Source organism: Eucyclogobius newberryi, unplaced genomic scaffold (genome assembly GCF_026437365.1).
Source record: "Eucyclogobius newberryi isolate DKJ021-1_F unplaced genomic scaffold, fEucNew1.0.hap1 SCAF_11, whole genome shotgun sequence".
In the NCBI taxonomy this organism is placed as follows: domain Eukaryota; kingdom Metazoa; phylum Chordata; class Actinopteri; order Gobiiformes; family Gobiidae; genus Eucyclogobius; species Eucyclogobius newberryi.
The window spans coordinates 25,790,660-25,807,318 of record NW_027315735.1 but is presented as its reverse complement, the minus strand read 5'-3'; the positions used below and the strand labels follow the sequence as shown (position 1 = coordinate 25,807,318).

The following is a 16,659-nucleotide window of genomic DNA, read 5'->3' as shown; positions in this document are numbered from 1 at the left end:
GTGTTGTAAATATTTTTTAATATTCAATCAATAATGATAACTCTTCACTTAACAAAATATTAGATCTTGTCGGATGTTAAACTTCTGATTTATATTTATCCAAAGTCAGTGACATCACTGACCAGACATGAAAAGAGAAAACTATAGTTCAGACGTCTGATGAAAAGAATTTAAACTAAAAACTGTTTTTTTCTGTAAAAACTAACATTTAATGTTACCTGAGGGGACAGTTTAGGTTGCAAGATATGTAGATAAAACAGAAGCGAGTGGAGCTGCAGGCTCAGGGCTCAGGATGTGCTCCACTCATAAGACTCCCTTATGCTTTAGCATAACCCCATTATCACAAGACCAGCTTCTTATACGTGCGAGTGGCACGCAGCCAGTACTTCCTGAAAAAACTTACAACTATCACATGACTATTGTGAAATATTTGATTGACTGATCCGCAGTTAAAGGCTTTTGGAACATAAAGTACGAGTCTTGTGTATTTAATACACAAGACGTACTGCCTGGTAAGTTTAAAAATCCAAACACACAAGACGTTTATTTAAACTGGAAGAGAGAAGTAAGGAAGTTTAAGATGAAAGGAAATTGCAATTATCGTTATTTTTCCCCCCTCAAATAGTTAACAGTGGTTTTAAAAATCTTATTCTTGTTTTTATGCATGTGAAGTATTACTAATTGTTATTTGTATTGTTGTATTTGATTGAATCCTTCATCCTGTGCCTCGATGACAACAGCAGCACCCACAGGCCCATCTCCGAATGAGCCAGGATCTTGAATACAAAGCTTTTCCTTACGTGCAGGTTTTAAGATGATGGAGGAAAGCGAGAGTATGGAAACCCAGACATGGAGAAACATGCAAAAAAGTGAAAGTGCCACTGAGCCACGCCCACTTGGACTCCTTTTCAGTTCTATACAAAGTCACTGTGCTGCGCATTCTCACACCAGTGGCATTCACTTAATTTGGGCAAAAAGAACAAGTTTTATTTGGGCCACACTATTCAGCATCACAACACTCAAAATTGTTTCGCCTCTTTATTGAGCGTTGCCTCTGTAACCTGAACTCATTACTCCACCCCTCACTATTACAGACTCCCCCATCACCACCGTGGATTCCTTCCACTTCCTCAGCACCACCATCACCCAGGACCTCAAAGTGGGAGCCCACAATCAGCTCCATCAGGCCCAGCAGAGATTGTACTTCCTGCAGCAGCTGAGGAAAGCCAAGCTGCCAGCGCAGATGATGGTGCAGTTCTACACGGCCATGATTGAGTCCATCCTCACCTCCTCCATCACCGTGTGGTACACTGGAGCCACAGCCAGGGACAAACAAAGACTACAGCACATTGTGCTTCTGCTGAGAAGGTGATCGGCTGCAGACTTCCATCTCTGCAGGACCTGTACGTCTGCAGGACTCTGGGACATTCTGAGTACTTCTAAAAGTATCCTTCAGATAATTCTATCAAACTAGTATGCTATCAAACATATGAATAGTTTGATCACTTTTTAGCATAATATATTCTGTAAAAAACGCTAAAATGTTTCCTTGAGTCACATATCTGTTTCAAATATTGTGATCATCAGCAAATCTAGTTGCAGCTACCAGAGGATGTCCTCATATGTTTTTGACTTAGTCACAAAACCACGGGACTTGCTTTTCATTATACTTCTTCTTTCCAAAATAGTTTTAAGTGAAAGGTTAAAAAAAGGAAACCATGTGATCTGTATTGAACTCTGTGCAGGAGGCTCATGTTCATTTATCCCCGGGCATATTCTGGATGGTGAGTGAGCGGTTGGTCAGGAAGGTGCCGATTACGGCACAGTGGCTGAGTGGCTCGGCCTCTTGCCACACAGCAAGAAGGTTACAGGGTTTGACTCCAGGGCCAGACCTTTCTCTGAGTCAGTCCACAAGCACATGGTAAAACTATTTCAACAAATTCGAATTCTACATAAAAGGCCTAGAAAGATCATATTACTTGAAGACAACTCCATTTGTTGCAGCATAGTACAAGGTTTTGCTCCACTAATCAAGTAAATTGGATTTTCACAGTTTGGACCAATTTAGGCCAGTACAGAGCCAGGCAAATGTGTGGCAGTTTAGACCAGTTATTCTCAACCGTTTTCAGTTGCGACCCCCATAATAACAATTGTTGGCATTTTGAGACGCCCGCGTAGCTTTATTAATGTTTGATTTTATTTTCTGGACATAGGCCTTAAAGTAAAAAATTAGCCCAACAAATAATGATAATCTACATTTACCAATATATTTGAAGAGTGTCAAATTTAAATTGTCCCCATATGATCTAGGGACCTCCTGAAAAAATGTTAACCATAGGCACTTTTTACTCTTACTACACGCACTTTTGAAATGAATGAAAACAAGGGAGAGAATTGATCATGATTCTCCAACAACAGTACCAAGAGAACTATATCGTGTCAAAAGACTTAAAGATTTTGAAAAAGACCAGGAACAGTCTAATGAGTAGGGATTTGTTATGCCAGCTTTGAATTGTGGTCCTTGGTATCTATTTGTTATGGACCATGTACAAACACTTTCACATAGAGACAGAAGATGCTTTGCAGAAAAGGGACAGAAGTGTATTTAAGAGAAGAAACTCTTTTCACAGTGACCACATATTTAAACCTCCAAGTTGTCCATTTGCCCTTTATATAATAGCATGAATTCCACTGTCGACCATTTTCATGTATCAAGGCCTGGACCTGTGCACTTATCTACAGGTCTATGTTTGTTTTTTAACTGATACTATTTGTCTGCATGTCCTTCCACGACCGTGTGTATCTGTGGTTTCCACAGCAGTGGCAGCTGTCCGGCTCGCTGGCCTGCGCCTATTTTACACTCACTCTATTTCAGTCACTGTTGTTCAAAAGGTCAGATAAAGAAGCAGAGCTGCGGGCGGGAGTCTGAGGAAGACACTGCCCACAAACATTCGAGACACCTTACACTGAGGACAGTCTAAAAGAGGGACAGAAAGAAGGGAACATCTCTGAAGTGAGTTTTAGGCAGCGCGGTGAAACGTGGCAAGACTGAATCATTCCGAACTTTAGATATTATCATATATTTAGATATCGTACAAGTTAAATCATGGAGGAGGAAACCCATCAACTTGAGAGTCCTGTGGAGAACACACAATGTGACAAGAATAACAACAATCAGGTGGGTTATTTAATACGTACAATATTTTATTTTATTTTTCTAAATGATGTTAATAATCCTAAAAATAAATTACATGTATTTCAATCATCTGTACGTTTGTAATTGCACAAATAAAATAACATTATATGTCATTGATCTATTCTATATCCAGTAAAGGGATTTTTAAAAGTATTTGGCTACAGTTTGCGGTTAAGTTTGGGAATCAGGAAAGGAAAAGAGGAAAGCGACGCTGCACCTGTTGGACATCTGCTTTCAAAGAACAAGCTCCACAGAGTCACCAGCGCTCTCAAACAAACAACTGATGTGCTGCAGAGGCAAAGACATGAAACATATACATTTTAATCACATTTCTAATCATTTCTAATCGTCTATGATCAGCTTGGGGAAAGATCTAGCAGTAAAAGCATACAGTTTACAGAGTTCTGGTTATGGAGTAAGACATTGTAATATTATTTGTGTTAAAAAGCACAAATTAAAAGTATATTTGTATTAACTAAAACTACTATTTTGATATTGCCCTGCATTGTATTTTTGTCAAAGATATATGAAGATGGTTTCTCAATAAAGCACATTTCTTGCATCATTTACGCTATGTGCTAGGCAGCTTGAATTATTTGTGTAAACATTTGCATGAGGGGAGTGCGTCATGCCAAAGGGAAAAGAACATTGGTGAACATCATTAAGAAGTCCCTAAAGCCCTCTGCTTCTTCAGAGAGTTTACAGTTCACTCTGATTGGTTGAATCCACCTGTCTCACACTCAGAGCGTGACAGGAGCCGACCAACAGAAGATTGCAAATCACAAAGAAATTACAGAAACAGAAATACAATAAAATTAACTAAATTTTCTAAACTAATAAAATCACAAACAAAAGAGAAGAGTGCAAAGAAAAAATCCTTTCAGTCATATGCGCAGCTAAACAAAACTGTTTTTAGCTTAGATTTGAACATTGTCAGAGTAGAAGCCTGTCTCACATCTTCAGGAAGAATGTTCCAGATTTTAGCTGCATAAAACTGAAACGCAGATTCCCCATGTTTTGTCCTGACTCTGGGCACCAGCAGGAGGCCGGTCCCTGAGGTCCTCAGAGTCCGAGATGGTTCATATGGCACTAACATATCCAAGATGTACTTTGGTGCTAGGCCATGGAGAGACTTGTACACAAGCAGAGCTGCTTTAAAGTCTATTCTCTGAGCCACAGGAGCCAGTGCAGAGACCTGAGAACAGGACTAATGTGATCATACTTCCTGGTTCTAGTCAGGACCCGAGCAGCAGCGTTCTGGATGTACTGCAGCTGTTTTACAACTCGTTTGGAGAGACCAGTGAGCAGGCCGTTACAGTAGTCTAATCTACTGGAGACAAACGCATGGATAAGTCTCTCTAAATCTGGTTTTGACACTATACTTTTGATTTTGGCAATTTTTTTTAGATGGTAAAAAGCTGCTGATGTTATTGATTTGACGTGGCTATTAAAGTTCAAGTCTGAGTCCATTATTACCCCCAGATTTCTAATTTGGTTTGTAGGTTTTAGAGCGAAACTCTGGAGGTGACCGCTAACACTCTCTCTTTGTTTCTGTGGGCCAAAAACGATTATTTCAGTCTTGTCTGAGTTCAGCTGGAGAAAGTTGTTTTGCATCCACAAACTGATCTGTTGGATGCAGTGACAGAGTGAATCTACTGGTCCATAGTCACCTGCCGATAGTGAAACATAGATCTGAGCGTCGTCTGCATAATTGTGATGGGACACATTTTCACTGCCCTAACCAGTTTAGGGCAGTGCCAGTGATGCCCACCCAGTCCTCTAGTCTCTGTAAGAGGATCCCATGATCGACAGTGTCAAAAGCAGCACTCAGATCTAACAGAATTAAGACTGAGGCAATTTAAGGTTATATATCGGTCTGTACAATGTGTATAATTATCACTGAAACTATTACTTATGTATGTTTCGACCAGCTTTTTCGACCAGCTTACAGATTGATGTCAGAATGATTGCAAACTAACTGCAGCCGATAAAAATAAACCTGGACACAGTGCAGACGAACTCACTGCCAAGAATCGTAGCAGTTGTGCCTTCCTCATGAGACCCCCGGGCTAATTTTAACACATTTCTAGTTCGCAAGACAATTTGAGCTACTGTCATAAATTGTCAAGTCAATCTATATATTCTCATTTACTTGTAATAGAAGATTACCATCTTCAATTATATTTAGGGGGGTGTCATTTGTCATAAAGCAACAGAAGGAGTGAGTTGGTAGTGAAAAGTCGAGGGTCACATGAGACAAATGCAACGTATATACTTAGGCATTCCTGTATACAAGCAATTACAGTACAATTAGTTACGTAATGTAGTATTACTGTGAATAACTATGCAATACAAGTCTCTAATGCTGTGTACACATTTGGAATATGTATGTTGGGTAGTTCCACGAATAACAGCTACACCAATATTGTTGAGGAACATTATTTCTTTAAGTCAGGGGTGTCCAAACTTTTTTCACTGAGGGCCACATTTTGAAACTTAAATGGAGCAGAAGGCCACAAACAAGCCGACACTGTCAAATTTGTGAGTGAATCATTAGAAATTTCGCATTTGACATTGTTTCGATGCGCCTCCACTCCTTTTATAACACTTGGAACATTCATATCAGGTTGTTATAACATCAAAATGCTTGAATTTTTCTGTAAAAAGTACTACTTTTTGTTGTTTGGATCAACTTAGCAAGAAGCCTGAGGGCCAACAATAATTGGTCTGAGGGCCGCATTTTGCCCCCGGGCCATAGTTTGGACATGCCTGCTTTAAGTTAATACCTTTGGTTTGGATTGAGCTTTGATTGGTTTATTTGGTTTTGTCAGAGCATTTTTGAACCACAGCTTATCTTGATTTATTCATGGCTGTTTGGGAAATCCTGAATATCCTGTCAGGCTTGAGTGCTCAGACAATTACTCGTTTAACCTGCTCTGGATCCGTTTAAACTTAGATCTGCTACTGATATGCTGCTTGTCTTTGTTTTATTACTAGGCATTTTCACTTTCTGTTCCGGTAGTGTTGTTGTGTCCATCCTTGTCAAGATTTAAATGATGACATAAACTAAATCACTCAAAAAATACTCACACTTGTACTATACCTGTAGCATTCAAAGATATTGGAAAGGGATTTTTTGACTGTAAAAACACATAAATGAAGTCAATGGAGTTTTTTTTATACCTTTAAGTCATTTTACATACATTTTGCAGTTGACAGTGAACAAAATGTAAAATTGTGATCGATTTATGTTATAGTTGAATACAAAATACCAGAAAAAAAAGCACAATATGTCCTCTCATCACATTTGCATTCAACATGACTGTTCATAGTAAAAGTGGTCACAGTATCTGCAGATTAAGTCACGTGGCGCCATCTGAATCCCAGTTTTACGTGACAACAATACAAAGCATTTCTAAACGTGCTCTTGTCTTTAGATCGAAGATGCTGCGTTGAAGGAAAACCAACTCCCGACGACAGAAGAAAAAACAAGCAAAGACCAGGAAATAGAGGCGGAGACAGGGGAGAACAAGAAGGATGGAGGACGAGAGGAAACAAAACGTGAGGATGAAAAAGGCCAGGATCAAAGTGAATGCCAAGAAGCTAAAGATGACACTGAACAGGACAGACGAGATGACACAACGGACAATGCAGCAGCAAGTGAAGCAGTGAGCACGGCCGCCGACAACACAGACTGTAATACAGAGACAAAAGAGGAGACGATGAAGGAAAAACAGAAGGAAAGTACCAAGGAACGACCAAATACACCAACGAAAAATGAGGAAACGGTGAAGGAGGATGTGCCGAATAAAACAGAAAAGATAAAAACAAGCAAAGAAGCTAAATCGGACGGGAATGAAAAGGGGAAGACAGAAGAGGCGGAAAAACCAGCGAAGAAAAGATCTGCACCGTCTGCTTCTTCTCTGGCCGCTCTGAGCCGGCCTCGCATGTCGGCCCGTTCCAGCCGCGCGTCCAATAAAAAAGACATCATGGCCAAGTTTCAGCAAGGAGCGCCTGAGTGAGTGGTTAGATAAGGACACGCACGTTAGTCCAGGGCCGTGTTGACTAAACACAGTATCTCAGTATATTTTGGAGAAGTTTGATCATCAGAAAATACTTTGGCAATCCAGCAAATGAGCTTTAAATGTATAGATTCTTTAAAGGTTTGTAAACAAAGTCATTGTAAATTGCAGAATGCTGAAGTGGAACATAATGTGATGGAGAAGCTGGGATGAATGTGAAAAATATCACAAAATATGACAAATCTAGATGGTTTTGGTAAATGAAAACGACGATGTGAGTATCAGAGCCTGGTTTAAAGACATTTATCATTATATTTTACATGATTTGCTTTTTATATATTATATGATATATAATACAAATATTTATTTAGGTTTTACTGGACAAATATTTATATAGGTCCACAGTAGTATTTCATTTTAGCTTTGGATATATTACATACTTTTTTTTTGTGATGCTCAAAAAACATTTCTACCCTGTATATTCAAAATTGTTGCTTATTTAGTTATAAAAACTTCCATATTCTTTCCATAGTATTTAGTATAGTATTTATTTATTTTAATTACCAATATTATACATATATTTTTTACGTGTTTATTATAAATTACATAAGTTAACCAATATTACAATTGTGTATATCTTCATATACAACATGAACAATATATTTGCAAATATATTTATACATTCACAGAAAAAAAAAACACAATTAACTTGTATTATAGCAAAAGCTGTTTCTGTGTTTCAGTTGTTTAATCTGTTGAACACTAATAATGATGTAGACGTGGATGGTATACTCAGAACGTACAAAGAATTTCACTGGCATCATATTTTTACATTTTCTATGACTTAATAAATGGTGTATTTATATTTCAGAACAGTAACACGCAACTTCAAACTCCAGCGGTCTGCCGCAGCTGGGAGCACAGGAGCTTCAATCAAACAGAAAATACTCCAGTGGTGCATCAGCAAAACTCGCAAATATGAGGCACGATACAATTCTGTAATTCATGTGGTTCTGGTTCATTAATCATCAAACTCCAAATTGATCACGCCAATGAAAGTCTTTGTTTTTGGTGATTTTCGTGTACTCTTTCTCATCTTCTTCTTCTTCTCTCGACATTTCAGGGGGTGAACATAGAGAACTTTTCCTCGTCCTGGTGCGACGGGATGGCGTTTTGTGCTCTGATCCATCGTTTCTTCCCTGATGCGTTCGACTTCACCTCCCTGAATCCAAAAGAGAGGGAGAAGAACTTCACACTGGCCTTCCAAACCGCAGAGTAATTCAAGTGCTTCCTTTTTACGAATATATAATAGGTTGTCCAGAATTTGAAGATGACAATATTTCAGATAGAGGGCAGAGGCGTCTTGATGGGAGAAATTAAGGGGGAGTTTGGGTGATGAACCAGGCAAAGGCGAGGGGGGGATCAGTGGGGAGGCTTCAGTTTGTGTAGCAGGAGGGTTAAAACTCCTGTGTGGAACAGTTTTGTGCGAGGAAGAGTTCATCATTGTTGACATCAGAACTCTTGATTTTGCCATATTAGGTGTGAGCCAGTTTTGGAACAACAACAACAATGCCAGTTTTGATCTCACTTTGAAGATGGTTGGGAAGGCCCCTGGGTGAAAGTGGAGATGGAAAGGAGAGTGAGGATTCTGTAGTGCAGGGGGGTCCAAATGTTTTCACAGAGGGCCATATTTTGAAACATATACAGGGCGGAGGGCCACACTGCTTTTGGTTGTTTGGGCCAATTTAGGAGGAAGCCTGAGGGCCAACAAAAATTGGTCTGAGGGCCACATTTTCCCTCCCGGGCCATAGTTTGGTCTGAGGGCGGGGCGATGGGTTTTGCTGTGGCTTGTCACAGATGGGTTCAAGGCCTGTGATGAGGACGCTGCGGAAGAAGATAAGATAAGATAATATAAGACTTTATTTGTCCCGCAATGGGGAAATTCCAGTGTTGCAACACAAAGTAGGTACAGAAGTAAATAATAAAGAACAGATAACTTATAAAAAAATAAATCTTGATAGAAAAGCTCTTATAAAACAAGGAGCTGATGTTGATCCTGAATCCTTTGCCGGCTGCTGTAAAGTTTGTTGTGTTGTTGTGCTGCTACTGATGAGTCCTTTGCTGGAGGCGGTGGAGGTGATTGTGGAGCAGCTGGAGGTGTATCCTTCACTGTTTTTTAGAGGCTGTAGTTGTGGTGGTGCTGCTGATGCAGAAACACTGGCTCAGTCTTTGGCTCATGGAGTAGGAAATCTTCTCTCATTCCTCTCTTGTCTAACTAACTGCTCAGGACCCTATCTAGGTCCATTCTGATGCCTGAGAGTGTGGAGCAGGTTCTCTATCAGCACCCTCACTCCACCTCTGCATAGATGTGGACAATTTCTCTTAAACAGGTCCTCTCATTTCCAGAATATATAGAAGTTCTCTATGTAGTGCAATTGTCTAGGTCCACACCAGGTCGTGTGTTCAACTGAAGCAGTCGGCTAAACTTTGGTAACTTCCTGTCAGTGTTTGGAAGAGGTCCACTTATGACTGCCTTGAATTACTCTTTATCAAGCACCTTGAATAGTCTCTTTTCAAAACTTCAGTCTGTTCCCGTCGTTTATCTACTGCACCCACGTGCATAATCAGCTGTTCAAAATATTAGTAGTGACATTATCTGGGCTGGGAAAGCAACATGTTTGCATTCTTCTAACAAGAAGCGTATCTGGTATGACCTTTACATATGACACTCTTCATATGACACTTCTCTCTGTCTGCTGCCTTTTGTCCACATTACGGCTCCCATTTTCTCTTTGTTCATTTACTTCAGTCTCTGATAGTGGTAAAACACGTTTTTTAAGCTGTACTTTAAGTAACTTTACATTTACTTTGTATTGTTTAAGCTTTGCACCGACTTTGTTCCAAAATAGAGCTCTAGTCTTTACACAGTTTTGGGTACGACAGAGTCACTCCGGTTTAAGTTGAAAAGCGGTTAAGTTGGTTAAGCGTTTTTTCTAGTAAAAACTGTGGACTTCATACCTCTGGATGACACTGGAATTGTATCATGGAGTCCTTTTTCAAATTCTAACGTGAATATCCGTGTTTGTAGCTCATCAATGGTTGATATTTCTGACAGCGTTTACAAGAGTGTGTTTCCCTCTTCTCCCAGACATGTCGCTGGCTCATCAGATAGATTGTGAAAACTAATCAAAACTAGTCAAAATAATATTGAAATCCTTGGTTTATATATAAAAAAAAAAAATCATAATTCAAGATTTATGGAAGACAAAAACATCTCTTCTCCTGCTTAAAATCTTCACCTCACTGTCTTCAAAAGAGTAGTTAGTGGCTTTAAGATGAAGATGCACGGCGCTCTGAAAAATGCTGAATTTACATGTCTTCTGTGTTGATACAACCTTTTAAGAAGTGGCTGTTTGTTTCACCTGTAAGATTCTTTCCAACTTTCTCCATTAATTGCCCTGTTTTTGAGTGGGCATCTTGTCCTTAGGATGAACCAGTTTTTGTCTTCAAGTGTTGCCCAGTTTAAAATGAACAGGAACGTCGTGCTGTCTTAAAATCCTTTGTAGTTTTTCACAGTCCAGACACAAAAGGCAAAAATCATATCGGATCAATATTGAGTATTACTTGATATTGGATCAAACCAAAAAAACAGTGGTATCCCCCATCACCACTCAAAATGTTACCTATAATAGAAAGCTGAAATCCATGAATAGTTTATAAATCAACTGCTTTAAAATGAAATGAAAAACCTGCATTGTTACTGCGAGCTGCTTGTCTCCATGGAAATAGATACATTTAATGCCCTTCTGCGGAACATTCCAGATAAAGCAATACTATCTCCATGAAGACAAGCAGGTGGTGAACCCTTCATAGAGCACTGTTAAAGGCTATTGCAAAAGTAACAGTATTTTAAGAGTGATATAAACAGCATATTCACCTGCCTGTCTGCCCTCTCTCTCTCTCTTAGGACTTTGGCTGACTGCTGCCCCCTTCTGGACGTGTCCGATATGCTCCTGATGGGAAACCACCCTGACCCCATGTGTGTCTTCACCTATGTCCAGTCTCTCTGCCACGGCCTGTCCAAGATAGAGAAGCAGAGGAAAGAGAACGTGGAAAAGGAGAACGCAGATAAGAAGGAAGAAGCTGAGCCACAGGAGGAGTGTGGGACCCCAGAGGGCGCAGAGGCTCCAGATGAAGTTATAAAGGAAAGTCACGAGGAAACCAGTGAGAAGGAGGACGATGTGTCGAAAAGTGAAGAGACTGATGTGCAGCCAGTGGTGGAAGTGGAATCTTAAAAGTGTTGTGATTATAAGTCATCTAAGCTGCTAAGTATTTATTCTCTGTGCACCGTCTGTATTTGATATTGTATGTTTTATTCACTGCTGCTAGTATTATATTCACTTATGACACAAATGTTTTGGACAAATGATGTGTTGTGAAGTGATGCAAATTTCAGATATATTGCTTTTGATATTGAATAGTTGTCTGTTTTATCAGTGTTGACTTAAAAACACTTTTGAAATGCCAATGACAGAAACACATTGTAGTTACTCACATCTAGAGTTGCTACAACACAACAACCCAAGGCCATAATAAAGATGTCTGGGTGGGAGCCTAACATAACATCAATTATCTTTATGCGTATATTATTTTTGTGAACTCTGGATAGAGCTAAGAACTAAACCATTTAGGCTTCCTGACAAAAGGAAATTGAGATAGATTTCACAACACTTGATGATTTGATGGTTTACAAGGACACTTTAACCAAAATATACAGCCAAAATATAGAAAAATGGCTTCTGAGTTTCATACTTAAAATACATTTTATTTATATTTAGTTTCCATGCAAGTTAATGTGAAGGGTTAGGGTTCTGAATAACTTCCATGATCTAGTTAGTCTAGTCTAATCACAAGTTCTGGCTCCCTCACACATGGAGCTAACAGACTAAACAAACCTACTACACAGTGTTTTACGGTAATGACGTCATGCCTCCGGAAAGGCCATTGTGTCGCCCTTTAGGAGGAGCAGTGCAGCGTCTGAGCGGCACATTTAGTCAACATTAGAGAAAGCAGCGCTGTCAAAGATGGCTGTGAGTTTGCCTGCGGGTACTCTGAACATAGAGTCTCATCTTTTGTCCATAATGGACGTGCTGGTGAAGGCGGCGGTGGCAGAGATTGGCCAGTTGTTCGGCGAAAGCTCAGCGGAGCTGCGCCTGCACTTAACCCAGAGCCTGCGGGAGAACGACAGTCTGCGGATGCGTGTGAAGCACATGAGGAGCGAGATCTTCTCCCTGAAGCTGCAGACCCGGGCTGCACGGCCCTCCAGCCGCTTTGGGATCCTCAGAGCAAACACCCCTAAGCCACGAGCTATAGTACAGCAAGGTAAACAATATAATACGCTAACATGGCAAGAAATGAGCTGCACTGCCCCCAGTGGTGGATACAAATATTACTGTCGAATAACAAAAAACTTTTTTGTTCCTTCACACAAGCTGACTCCACTCCTGCAACTTCAGAAAACCAAACCTTCACTGTCACTGAAAAGGTAATAAAAGCCTACACTCTAGAGGCTCATGGGCAATATTTTAGAATTGACTAACTTTTAGATTTCCATAGTAGACAAAATGGTAAAGATTCAGGACAGTGCTTTCATGATTTGTAATCCAAGACACTGGATTAGTTTTGGATTTTGGTGATGGACTGGATGAACAGCGTGAAAAAGCTTTCTCTCCAACATCTCACAATTATAATGTAATATTGTAATGATATAATTTAGCATAACAATTGTACTAAGGTTTTGTGTTTCAGACTCGTCTCACTTTTTAACCTAAAGTGAAATCAAGGAGCAGTTTAACGTAAAACTATACTTCCTGTCTCTTGTTTACAGTCGGTGGGTATTGGGTGGCGGTGGTCTGGTCTCAGCTGGAGTGTTTCAGGGTCGCTTAGGTAGTTTGGTTCGGCCCTCAGGAAACTATTGTAAACAATGTTTCTGTTAAAAGAAGGTTTGTGGGTTCTTGGTTTACAAAATTGTCCTCTCAAACCTTTTTCTCCTCCACCAATATTCGGACTCCACTTGTGTTTTGCGGGTTGCCAATGGAGGTGTACCACGACTACACCACCAGACAGTTCATGTCATTTACACACACAAAGACGGAGAGACGATGAGGGTGAAGTGTCTTGCTCAAGGACAAAACAACATATACAAAGCGTTTGTGTGAGCTGCGGTCATCAACACCACTGAGATGCTGTCCACTCATGTTTCTGTGTCTTTCACAGAGAGCAGCTGTGGAGTGTCCTGATGTCATTTTGATAAAAGATGAAGATGAGTCTGAAGAGGTCACTGCTGGTGGTGAGTTATAACTTTGTATTTTGCCGTAGTTTGCCTTTCTCATGCATAATCACAAGGTATTTATGTTTATATCTTTAGGTTTCCACAACAACGGGCTTGGCAGCACTAAAGAGGAGAATACAGATGCGGTAAACATCCCAAGTCAAGCACAAGAAGCTTTCATAAACCAGAGTGATACTTTTTATGATACATCGGATTCTTTGGCATTTACCTCTTTACCCAGCATGCCCACCGCTTCACACGACCTAACTCCCAACGACCACATGGGCATGACGGTGCACGATGACCTTTTTGGGATGTCAATTACCAACCAAATTGAAACGCCAATGATCCATAATGTTTCAATGGCGATGAATCATGTCCTGGTTGATGGTGGGGAAGGCAGCTCTAATAGTCCTGTCCCAAAGCGACAGAAATCCCACTCCAGAACGTTCCCCTGCCCGGTCTGCCGCGCAAAATTCAGCAACCGCAGTGAGCTGAACATACACCGGGCCAGTCACGCGGGCGGCGCTCCCATCACTTGTAACATGTGCGATAAAGTATTTGTGAGCAAGAACACTTTAGGGATTCACATGCGCATCCACACCGGAGAAAAGCCCTACGTGTGCCTGCTCTGTGGGAAACGCTTCACGCAGAATGGTGGTCTCCGGATCCATCTAAGAACGCATTCAGGCGAGAAACCATTCAGCTGTTCAGTGTGCCACACCAGCTTCAACAACCCCAGCAACCTGCGGAGACATAAAATCACTCACGACATTGTTTAGCAGAATCCCTGTTGGTTTTGTTGTAGTGACCCTTTAAAAGTCTGCGGACAAAAACACTTTGACGGAATCTAGGAAAAAGTAAAGTGGTACATAATGTGATTTCACAAAACACGAATATGACAAAATATGAAAAGTCAAGGTGGTTTTGGTCAAAGATAACTACTCAGGTAGATGTGATTTATATAAGAGCCTAGTTTGTAACACATATGTATGTAAACAGTAACACATTTACTGTTGTGTTTTACTTCTTTCTATTTTTGATATATATATATACAATAGGAGATTATGATTGACAATATGCCTTTGATGTAGGCAAAATCTTTAGGTTATGACTGGACAAATCAGAAATGTTGAGCCCATTTTTTTATCCACAAATATATTACATACTTTACCAAAAATTATTTTATGAAGTTCCTTTGTGACATTTCTATACTATAAATGCAAAATGTTTCTTTTCTTTTTTCTAATATATATTTAGAATCATGTGTTTTGATCTAATGTCAGTGAATATTTGGACATGTTTCCTCTATTTTGCCTCCAGTCCAGAATTTGGAACATTTTGATGACAAAGCATTTTAAAGGGTCAGTTGTTTTGTCTGCTTCTTTATTATATAGACTGTTATCGCTTGTTAATCTATGTAAAAACAAGAAAAAAAACACCTTTAAATTTGTCAAATAAATACAGTAATTTCACAGGAGCCGCTTGGCAAGTTTGTTTTGGTTTCCTTCTTTTTTTTTAAATTTTATGTGGCCTTTATTCTATTTTCATGAAGTATTGTTGACTTGGGCTTCTCAAAAATAGTTGTGAATGACAGACATGCCTTACACTACTCCGCCTGCAGGGGGCAGCATTGTCTTTGTATTTCTGCCTTCTATATGCCGTCATAAAGTCATGGACTTTAATATCTAAGCTGAAAACAAAGGTTGTACTTGCACTTTGGTCGGTGCAAATTAGATCATCTCTAACTCCTCCAATATCATATTTTCAAGGTAAGCTAGACGATCTAATGCCATCTTAACTTTGTACAGCCAGGCCCACGAAGTTGTACCTAGATAAATCTGAATTAAAGATTAAAATTGGGCCTTTAAACTTAGAATTGCTGGAACAGACATGACTCAGGGCTGTGAGACGGGGACTCCACAGGCTTTGTATGTGTGGGCAGTAGTGGTCAGTCAGTCAAAAATAGGCCTATCGTGCCCTTTGGTCTTATGGACCAATTTGTGCCAACACATTTTTTGCGCACTGTTGGCTGTGGCTTGCATTGTACTTCCCCAAGAAACGCGGCTTCCTCCCTCCCTTCCTCCCCTGACCATTGTTCTTGGGCAATAATGAAATGACATCAGTGTGAGACTGTTTTAGTATGTCAACAACATATCTCATCTCAAATCCTTTTCGCATTCTGGAGGATCGTGGTGTCTCGCAGTTTAAAAGCAAATCGCCACACAAAAAATTGCACTGCGCTTGATTCGAGTTGTTTGGGTTATTTGTCCGCGAAACTAACACCTGTGTGTCAGAGGAATTCAGCTGCGCCGCCTTTACGGTAAAGCAGCCGCGTGTTGATCCCGCCCTCTCTCTGATAGAAAACTCGGTGATGTCGCTTCATCTTTAACAAGCTTGACCCAGAAGAAGCTGTGAAGGAGGGGAAAACGGGACAGAGACGCCGCCGCCGCACGGACTAGCCTCTCGCCACGGGCACTGGGGGGACGACTCGCGGGCCACTGTAAGTACACTCGCGCACGTAGTATGTTTTTTGTTGCGTAAATGAAGCGGGTCGTGTTGCACTGCAGCGCTGGCAAAGGAGTGGTCACAGCATCGACTGGGGCTAACGTTGCTAAGTGTGCTAGCGCGCGCGCCGACGCTCTAATTCTCCGCCGCGCGTCGCAAACGAGGCGAAGGCGCAAACTAGCGACGTGTTCAATATTTAGCGCGGGTGAGCTCGTGTAAATAAGTGTAATTAGCTTGACTAGAGCTCCCGTGGCTAACCTGTGTGCTATGCTATGCGCTAGGCTCGCCGTTGGCACCGCTCTCACGGGGCTATGTGGGTTATTGTGATGCTAACGGGCAGACAGTCTAACCAGGTCATACGCGAGCGGCTTGAGGACGCGCTTAAGCTTCACGCGATGTGCAACTCGAACGCATCTGGAGTTTAGTGCGCGCTTGACTCACAGATGCTCGACAATACACGGGGGCACTCTTTGTTCTCCAGACTTGGATAGTTTGGGATGTTATTCTTAGCCCGCTGATGTTTTGCCAGCGCCGTGCGGTCAGTGCCCCAGATTTGTGTGGTTTCTGATCAAGCAGCCCGTGGTCACGATGATGACCGATGG

General features: G+C 40.8%; 2 protein-coding genes across 2 annotated transcripts; both read left to right on the top strand.

The window, feature by feature from the left end:
* The first annotated feature begins 2,886 nt into the window (after nucleotides 1-2,886).
* Nucleotides 2,887-11,746, top strand: smtnl1 (smoothelin-like 1). Its single transcript, XM_072439771.1, has 5 exons — nucleotides 2,887-3,178; nucleotides 6,634-7,214; nucleotides 8,090-8,201; nucleotides 8,342-8,493; nucleotides 11,186-11,746. The coding sequence occupies exons 1-5, from the start codon at nucleotides 3,107-3,109 to the stop codon at nucleotides 11,511-11,513; spliced, it is 1,245 nt and encodes a 414-aa protein (XP_072295872.1). The 5' UTR covers nucleotides 2,887-3,106; the 3' UTR covers nucleotides 11,514-11,746.
* A 456-nt stretch (nucleotides 11,747-12,202) lies between these two features.
* LOC140354618 (uncharacterized) lies at nucleotides 12,203-14,376 on the top strand. The gene is made up of 4 exons (XM_072439729.1): nucleotides 12,203-12,600; nucleotides 12,711-12,763; nucleotides 13,495-13,567; nucleotides 13,646-14,376. Exons 1-4 carry the CDS (start codon nucleotides 12,303-12,305, stop codon nucleotides 14,329-14,331), a joined length of 1,110 nt encoding a protein of 369 aa, XP_072295830.1. The 5' UTR covers nucleotides 12,203-12,302; the 3' UTR covers nucleotides 14,332-14,376.
* Nucleotides 14,377-16,659: the final 2,283 nt, after the last annotated feature.

What these genes read in the sequence shown, in the direction of transcription:
- smtnl1 (XM_072439771.1), top strand. Translation starts at nt 3,107, where the DNA reads ATGGAGGAGGAAACCCATCAACTTGAGAGTCCTGTGGAGAACACACAA. An exon ending in ACAAGAATAACAACAATCAG is followed by an intron (nt 3,179 to 6,633) that starts GTGGGTTATTTA and finishes TCTTGTCTTTAG; the next exon opens with ATCGAAGATGCTGCGTTGAA. An exon ending in TTTCAGCAAGGAGCGCCTGA is followed by an intron (nt 7,215 to 8,089) that starts GTGAGTGGTTAG and finishes TTTATATTTCAG; the next exon opens with AACAGTAACACGCAACTTCA.
- LOC140354618 (XM_072439729.1), top strand. Translation starts at nt 12,303, where the DNA reads ATGGCTGTGAGTTTGCCTGCGGGTACTCTGAACATAGAGTCTCATCTT. An exon ending in CCTTCACTGTCACTGAAAAG is followed by an intron (nt 12,764 to 13,494) that starts GTAATAAAAGCC and finishes TGTCTTTCACAG; the next exon opens with AGAGCAGCTGTGGAGTGTCC. An exon ending in TGAAGAGGTCACTGCTGGTG is followed by an intron (nt 13,568 to 13,645) that starts GTGAGTTATAAC and finishes TTATATCTTTAG; the next exon opens with GTTTCCACAACAACGGGCTT.